General features: G+C 58.3%; 1 protein-coding gene across 1 annotated transcript in view; it reads left to right on the top strand.

Annotated features, from left to right (window-relative positions):
• Positions 1–395: 395 nt before the first annotated feature.
• Positions 396–8,997, top strand: part of megf8 (multiple EGF-like-domains 8) — a gene marked incomplete at its 3' end in the record, with an annotated part of 790,270 nt that continues 781,668 nt past the window's right edge. The window contains exon 1 of the mRNA XM_041181277.1: positions 396–717. Coding sequence (XP_041037211.1) covers positions 510–717 — 208 coding nt within the window. The remainder of the gene's footprint in view (positions 718–8,997) is intronic.

Here is an 8,997-nt window from a genome sequence, read left to right as displayed (position 1 = left end):
GTGGAGGGGGCGGGGTGTGTGGAGGGGGCGGTGTGTGTGGAGGGGGCGGTGTGTGTGAAGGGGGCGGGGTGTGTGAAGGGGGCGGGGTGGTGTGTGTGAAGGGGGCGGGGTGGGAGGCGGGGCAGGTGTGTGGAGGGGGCGTGGCGGGGTGTGTGGAGGGGGCGGGGTGTGTATCCAGGCTGCCCCCTGGTCAGTGTATATTCTGCGCTGGGTGAGCTGCTCCGTTCACTGTCAGTCACATGGGGAGATCTCTCTGACCAGGGTCCTGTCCCCGGCTGTTGGGTGTGTCGGTGGGGCCTGTGGGCACGGTCCGGAGGGTGGGCCTGTGAGCCTGGTATTGCCCCTACACCCCTCTATTCCTCTATTAAACATGGTTTCTTTCTTCGCAGCTTGTGATGGGGCTGACCTTTGACCCGTGCCCTCCCCGTGATTGACGGCAGTCGGTCAGCCAATCGGTTGCAGGCTGGAAGGACGTGGCTCTCTCCGGCCGCCCCAGCGGAGAGGGCAGGATGAAGGCTGCCCCATGGGGTGAGCAGAGGAAGAGGACCAGGACCAGGCTCTTTGAGAGCCTGGCTCTCGTGGTCCTGCTGCTGTGTCCGAGGGGACGAGCCGGTGAATGTAAGGGACAGCGGCAGCTGCTCAACCAACAGCCCGGCTACGTGACTGATGGTCCCGGCAACTATTCTGTCAACGGCAACTGTGAGTGGCTGATCCGAGGTGAGTTCCCTGGAGACTGTGTTCCCTGGAGAGCTCGGAACTCACTATAGTACAGTCCCGTTCAAAGACTCGGTTCCTCATGCAGCCCCCTGCGGCCCCAGAGCGCCCCCCCCTCGCGGCCCCAGAGCGCCCCCCCCTCGCGGCCCCAGAGCGCCCCCGCCCCCGCTCTCCCCCTCCCCCCCACCCCTCCCGGCCTTCCCTCTCCCACCCCCCTGTCTTCCCTCTCCCCCCCCCCTGTCTTCCCTCTCCCCCCCCCCTGTCTTCCCTCTCCCCCCCCCCTGTCTTCCCTCTCCCCCCCCCCTGTCTTCCCTCTCCCCCATAGCCCTGCATGTTGTGCCTCCTCAGACTTAATTCAATTCCCTCTTGAATGGATCCATGGAAGCTGCCCCCACCACCATGTCAGTCAGCGTATTCCAGCCCCCACCACTTGCTGCACGAAAAAGTTTATCCTCCTGTCTCCATTGCTTCTTTGGTCAATGACCTTAAATTGTGCCCCCTCATTCTCGACCCCCCCACCAATGGGAACAGTTTCTCCTTATCTACTCTGTCCAAACCCCTCATGATTTTGAACAAGTCTTTCAAATCTGCTCTCAACCTTCTCTTCTCCAAGGAGAACAGTCCCAGCTTCTCCAATCTATCAACTGAACTGAAATTCCTCACCCCTGGAACCATCGTTCTCCCTGTTTGTGTGGATTTAGTATTCACCTCAATGAGACTGAAATACACCAGGGTGGAGCTTCTGTTACAGCTGAACAGAGTCCTGGTTCGCCCCCCCAGACGAGCACAGGTAACAGGAGCAGGAGTAGGTTCATCGTCCCTTCCCTTCTGGAGTAAGTGTGTTCAGCCATGGTGTCCGCATCTCAGGGAGAAGATATTGGTCTTGAAGGGGGCCAGATCGCGGGTTCACCACAATGATACCGGGATTAAAAGGGTTATATTCTGAGGCAGATTACAGGGACGAGGCTTGAATTCCCCCGAGCCGAGAAGATTGAGGGCCAAATGAATCGAGGTGTGTAAGATGGATCAAGGATTCCTTAGGGTGAATCACCTGGGAACCGGGCGTTTATTGGGATCACCCAGGAGCCGGGCGTTTATTGGGATCACCAGGGAGCCGGGCGTTTATTGGGATCACCAGGGAGCCGGGCGTTTATTGGGATCGCCTGGGAGCCGGGCGTTTATTGCGATCGCCCGGGAGCCGGGCGTTTATTGGGATCACCCGGGAGCCGGGCGTTTATTGGGATCACCCGGGAGCCGGGCATTTATTGGGATCTTTTGGGAGCCGGGCGTTTATTGCGATCTTTTGGGAGTCGGGTGTTTATTGCGATCTTTTGGGAGTCGGGCGTTTAGTGGGATCTTTTGGGAGTCGGGCGTTTATTGGGATCTTTTGGGAGTGGGGAGTTTATTGGGATCTTTTGGGAGCCGGGCGTTTATAGGGATCTTTTGGGAGTGGGACGTTTATAGGGATCTTTTGGGAGTCGGGCGTTTATTGGGATCACCCGGGAGACGGGCGTTTATTGGGATCACCCGGGAGACGGGCGTTTATTGAGATCACCCGAGAGACGGGCGTTTATTGGGATCACCCGGGAGACGGGCGTTTATTGGGATCACCCGGGAGTCGGGCGTTTATAGGGATCACCCGGGAGTCGGGCATTTATAGGGGTCACCCGGGAGTCGGGCGTTTATTGGGATCACCCGGGAGTCGGGCGTTTATAGGGATCACCCGGGAGTCGGGCGTTTATAGGGATCACCCGGGAGTCGGGCGTTTATAGGGATCACCCGGGAGTCGGGCGTTTATAGGGATCACCCGGGAGTCGGGCGTTTATAGGGATCACCCGGGAGTCGGGCGTTTATAGGGATCACCCGGGAGTCGGGCGTTTATAGGGATCACCCGGGAGTCGGGCGTTTATAGGGATCACCCGGGAGTCGGGCGTTTATAGGGATCGACCGGGAGTCGGGCGTTTATAGGGATCGACCGGGAGTCGGGCGTTTATAGGGATCGACCGGGAGTCGGGCGTTTATAGGGATCGACCGGGAGTCAGGCGTTTATAGGGATCACCCGGGAGTCGGGCGTTTATAGGGATCGACCGGGAGTCGGGCGTTTATAGGGATCGACCGGGAGTCGGGCGTTTATAGGGATCATCCGGGAACCGGGCGATTCTAGGGATCTATTGGAAGCCGGGCGTTAATAGGGATCTTTTGGGAGCCGGGCGTTTATTGGGATCACCCTGGAGTCGTGCGTTGATTGGGATCACCCGGGAGCCGGGCGTTTATAGGGATATTTTGGGAGCCGGGCGTTTATAGGGATCACCCGGGAGCCGGGTGTTTATTGGGATCACCCGGGAGTCGGGCGTTTATTGGGATCACCCGGGAGTCGGGCGTTTATAGGGATCACCCGGACGTTGGATATTTATAGGGATCACCTGGGAGTCGGGTGTTTATAGGGATCACCCTGGAGTCGGGTGTTTATAGGGATCACCCTGGAGTCGGGTGTTTATAGGGATCACCCGGGTGCCGGGCGTTTATAGGGATCACCCGGGAGCAGGGCGTTTATAGGGATCACCCGGGAGTCGGGCGTTTATAGGGATCATCCTGGTGCCGGGCGTTTATAGGGATCACCCGTGAGCCAGGTGTTTATAGGGATCACCTGGGAGCCCGGCGTTTATAGGGATCAGCCGGGAGCCGGGCGTTTATAGGGATCACCCGGGAGCCGAGCGTTTATAGGGATCACCCGGGTGCCGGGCGTTTATAGGGATCACCCGTTTGCCGGGCGTTTATAGGGATCACCCGGGTGCCGGGCGTTTATAGGGATCACCTGTGAGCCAGGTGTTTATAGGGATCACCCGTGAGCCAGGTGTTTATAGGGATCACCCGGGAGCCGGGCCTTTATAGGGATCACCCGGGAGCCGGGCCTTTATAGGGATCACCCGGGTGCCGGGCGTTTATAGGGATCACCCGGGTGCCGGGCGTTTATAGGGATCACCCGGGAGTCGGGCATTTATAGGGGTCACCCGGGAGTCGGGCGTTTATTGGGATCACCCGGGAGTCGGGCGTTTATATGGATCACCCGGGAGTCGGGCGTTTATAGGGATCACCCGGGAGTCGGGCGTTTATAGGGATCACCCGGGAGTCAGGCGTTTATAGGGATCACCCGGGAGTCGGGCGTTTATTGGGATCACCCGGGAGTCGGGCGTTTATTGGGATCACCCGGGAGTCGGGCGTTTATTGGGATCACCCTGGAGTCGGGCGTTTATTGGGATCACCCTGGAGTCGGGCGTTTATTGGGATCACCCTGGAGTCGGGCGTTTATTGGGATCACCCTGGAGTCGGGCGTTTGTTGGGATCACCCTGGAGTCGGGCGTTTATTGGGATCACCCTGGAGTCGGGCGTTTATTGGGATCACCCGGGAGTCGGGCGTTTATTGGGATCACCCAGGAGTATGGCGTTTATAGGGATCTTTTAGTAGCCGGTCGTTTATAGGGATCACCCTGGTGCTGGTTGTTTATAGGGATCACCCGGGAGCTGGGCGTTTATTGGGATCACCCAGGAGTATGGCGTTTATAGGGATCTTTTAGTAGCTGGTCGTTTATAGGGATCACCCTGGTGCTGGTTGTTTATAGGGATCACCCGGGAGCTGGGCGTTCATTGGGATCACCCGGGAGCCGAGCGTTAATAGGGATCCCCCTTGTGCCGGGCGTTTTTATGGATCACCCGGGAGTCGGGTGTTTATTGGGATCACCCGGGAGTCGGGCGTTTATTGTGATCACCCGGGAGTCGGGCGTTTATAGGGATCTTTTGGGAGTCGGGCGTTTATAGGGATCACCCGGGGTCCGGGCGTTTATAGGGATCACCCGGGAGTCGGGTGTTTATAGGGATCACCCGGGAGCCGGGCGTTTATTGGGGTCACCCGGGAGTCGGGTGTTTATAGGGATCCCCTGTGGTCAGGGCGTTTATAGGGATCACCCGGGAGTCGGGTGTTTATAGGGATCACCCGGGAGTCGGGTGTTTATAGGGATCACCCGGGAGTCGGGTGTTTATAGGGATCACCCGGGAGTCGGGTGTTTACAGGGATCACCCGGGAGTCGGGTGTTTATAGGGATCACCCGGGAGTCGGGTGTTTATAGGGATCACCCGGGAGTCGGGTGTTTATAGGCATCACCCGGGAGTCAGGTGTTTATAGGGATCACCCGGGAGTCGGGTGTTTATAGGCATCACCCGGGAGTCGGGTGTTTATAGGGATCACCCGGGAGTCGGGTGTTTATAGGGATCACCCGGGAGTCGGGTGTTTATAGGGATCACCCGGGAGTCGGGTGTTTATAGGGGTCTTTTGGGAGCCGGGCGTTTATAGGGATCACCCGGGAGTCGGGTGTTTATAGGGATCATCCGGGAACCGGGAGATTATAGGGATCTTTTGGAAGCCGGGCGTTAATAGGGATCTTTTGGGAGCCGGGCGTTTATTGGGATCACCCTGGAGTCGTGCGTTGATTGGGATCACCCGGGAGCCGGGCGTTTATAGGGATATTTTGGGAGCCGGGCGTTTATAGGGATCACCCGGGAGCCGGGTGTTTATTGGGATCACCCGGGAGTCGGGCGTTTATTGGGATCACCCGGGAGTCGGGCGTTTATAGGGATCACCCGGACGTTGGATATTTATAGGGATCACCTGGGAGTCGGGTGTTTATAGGGATCACCTGTGAGCCAGGTGTTTATAGGGATCACCCGTGAGCCAGGTGTTTATAGGGATCACCCGGGAGCCGGGCATTTATAGGGATCACCCGGGAGCCGGGCGTTTATAGGGATCACCCGGGAGCCGGGCGTTTATAGGGATCACCCGGGAGCCGGGCGTTTATAGGGATCACCCGGGTGCCGGGCGTTTATAGGGATCACCCGGGTGCCGGGCGTTTATAGGGATCACCCGGGTGCCGGGCGTTTATAGGGATCACCCGGGTGCCGGGCGTTTATAGGGATCACCCGGGAGCCGGGCGTTTATAGGGATCATCCTGGTGCCGGGCGTTTATAGGGATCATCCTGGTGCCGGGCGTTTATAGGGATCACCCGTGAGCCAGGTGTTTATAGGGATCACCCGTGAGCCAGGTGTTTATAGGGATCACCCGTGAGCCAGGTGTTTATAGGGATCACCCGGGAGCCGGGCCTTTATAGGGATCACCTGGGAGCCGGGCGTTTAGAGGGATCACCCGGGTGCCAGGCGATTATAGGGATCATCCGGGAACCGGGCGTTTATAGGGATCTTTTGGGAGCCAGGCGTTTATAGGGATCTTTTGGGAGCCGCGCGTATATTGGGATCACCCTGGAGTCGGGCGTTTATTGGGATCACCCGGGAGCCGGGCATTTATTGTGATCACCCGGGAGTCGGGCGTTTATAGGGATCACCCGGGAATCGGGGGTTTATAGGGATCATCCGGTAGTCGGGCGTTTATAGGGATCACCCGGGAGTCGGGCGTTTATTGGGATCACCCGGGAGTCGGGCGTTTATTGGGATCACCCTGGAGTCGGGCGTTTATTGGGATCACCCTGGAGTCGGGCGTTTATTGGGATCACCCTGGAGTCGGGCGTTTATTGGGATCACCCTGGAATCGGGCGTTTATTGGGATCACCCTGGAGTCGGGCGTTTATTGGGATCACCCTGGAGTCGGGCGTTTATTGGGATCACCCTGGAGTCGGGCGTTTATTGGGATCACCCGGGAGTCGGGTGTTAATAGGGATCACCCGGGAGTCGGACGTTTATAGGGATCACCCGGGAGTCGGACGTTTATAGGGATCACCCGGGAATCGGGCGTTTATAGGGATCACCCGGGAATCGGGGGTTTATAGGGATCATCCGGTAGTCGGGCGTTTATAGGGATCACCCGGGAGTCGGGCGTTTATTGGGATCACCCGGGAGTCGGGCGTTTATTGGGATCACCCGGGAGTCGGGCGTTTATTGGGATCACCCTGGAGTCGGGCGTTTATTGGGATCACCCTGGAGTCGGGCGTTTATTGGGATCACCCTGGAGTCGGGCGTTTATAGGGATCACCCTGGAGTCGGGCGTTTATTGGGATCACCCTGGAGTCGGGCGTTTATTGGGATCACCCTGGAGTCGGGCGTTTATAGGGATCACCCGGGAGTCAGGCGTTTATAGGGGTCACCCGGGAGTCGGGCATTTATTGGGTTCACCCGGGAGTCGGGCGTTTATATGGATCACCCGGGTGTCGGGCGTTTATAGGGATCACCCGGGAGTCGGGCGTTTATTGGGATCACCCGGGAGTCGGGCGTTTATAGGGATCACCCGGGAGTCGGGCGTTTATAGGGATCACCCTGGAGTCGGGCGTTTATAGGATCACCCGGGAGTCGGGCGTTTATAGGGATCACCCGGGAGTCGGGCGTTTATAGGGATCACCCGGGAGTCGGGCGTTTATAGGGATCACCCGGGAGTCGGGCGTTTATAGGGATCGACCGGGAGTCGGGCGTTTATAGGGATCGACCGGGAGTCGGGCGTTTATAGGGATCGACCGGGAGTCGGGCGTTTATAGGGATCGACCGGGAGTCGGGCGTTTATAGGGATCGACCGGGAGTCGGGCGTTTATAGGGATCGACCGGGAGTCGGGCGTTTATAGGGATCGACCGGGAGTCGGGCGTTTATAGGGATCGACCGGGAGTCGGGCGTTTATAGGGATCGACCGGGAGTCGGGCGTTTATAGGGATCACCCGGGTGCCGGGCGTTTATAGGGATCACCCGGGTGCCGGGCATTTATAGGGGTCACCCGGGAGTCGGGCGTTTATTGGGATCACCCGGGAGTCGGGCGTTTATATGGATCACCCGGGAGTCGGGCGTTTATAGGGATCACCCGGGAGTCGGGCGTTTATAGGAATCACCCGGGAGTCGGGCGTTTATAGGGATCACCCGGGAGTCGGGCGTTTATTGGGATCACCCGGGAGTCGGGCGTTTATTGGGATCACCCGGGAGTCGGGCGTTTATTGGGATCACCCGGGAGTCGGGCGTTTATTGGGATCACCCTGGAGTCGGGCGTTTATTGGGATCACCCTGGAGTCGGGCGTTTATTGGGATCACCCTGGAGTCGGGCGTTTGTTGGGATCACCCTGGAGTCGGGCGTTTGTTGGGATCACCCTGGAGTCGGGCGTTTATTGGGATCACCCTGGAGTCGGGCGTTTATTGGGATCACCCGGGAGTCGGGCGTTTATTGGGATCACCCAGGAGTATGGCGTTTATAGGGATCTTTCAGTAGCCGGTCGTTTATAGGGATCACCCTGGTGCTGGTTGTTTATAGGGATCACCCGGGAGCTGGGCGTTCATTGGGATCACCCGGGAGCCGAGCGTTTATAGGGATCCCCCTTGTGCCGGGCGTTTTTATGGATCACCCGGGAGTCGGGTGTTTATTGGGATCACCCGGGAGTCGGGTGTTTATTGGGATCACCCGGGAGTCGGGCGTTTATTGTGATCACCCGGGAGTCGGGCGTTTATAGGGATCTTTTGGGAGTCGGGCGTTTATAGGGATCACCCGGGGTCCGGGCGTTTATAGGGATCACCCGGGAGTCGGGTGTTTATAGGGATCACCCGGGAGCCGGGCGTTTATTGGGGTCACCCGGGAGTCGGGTGTTTATAGGGATCCCCTGTGGTCAGGGCGTTTATAGGGATCACCCGGGAGTCGGGTGTTTATAGGGATCACCCGGGAGTCGGGTGTTTATAGGGATCACCCGGGAGTCGGGTGTTTATAGGGATCACCCGGGAGTCGGGTGTTTACAGGGATCACCCGGGAGTCGGGTGTTTATATGGATCACCCGGGAGTCGGGTGTTTATAGGGATCACCCGGGAGTCGGGTGTTTATAGGGATCACCCGGGAGTCGGGTGTTTATAGGCATCACCCGGGAGTCGGGTGTTTATAGGGATCACCCGGGAGTCGGGTGTTTATAGGCATCACCCGGGAGTCGGGTGTTTATAGGGATCACCCGGGAGTCGGGTGTTTATAGGGATCACCCGGGAGTCGGGTGTTTATAGGGATCACCCGGGAGTCGGGTGTTTATAGGGGTCTTTTGGGAGCCGGGCGTTTATAGGGATCTTTTGGGAGCCGGGCGTTTATAGGGATCACCCGGGAGTCGGGTGTTTATAGGGATCATCCGGGAACCGGGAGATTATAGGGATCTTTTGGAAGCCGGGCGTTAATAGGGATCTTTTGGGAGCCGGGCGTTTATTGGGATCACCCTGGAGTCGTGCGTTGATTGGGATCACCCAGGAGCCGGGCGTTTATAGGGATATTTTGGGAGCC

Source organism: Carcharodon carcharias (genome assembly GCF_017639515.1).
Source record: "Carcharodon carcharias isolate sCarCar2 chromosome 29 unlocalized genomic scaffold, sCarCar2.pri SUPER_29_unloc_7, whole genome shotgun sequence".
In the NCBI taxonomy this organism is placed as follows: Eukaryota; Metazoa; Chordata; class Chondrichthyes; order Lamniformes; family Lamnidae; genus Carcharodon; species Carcharodon carcharias.
This window is presented reverse-complemented; position numbering and strand designations above follow the sequence as displayed.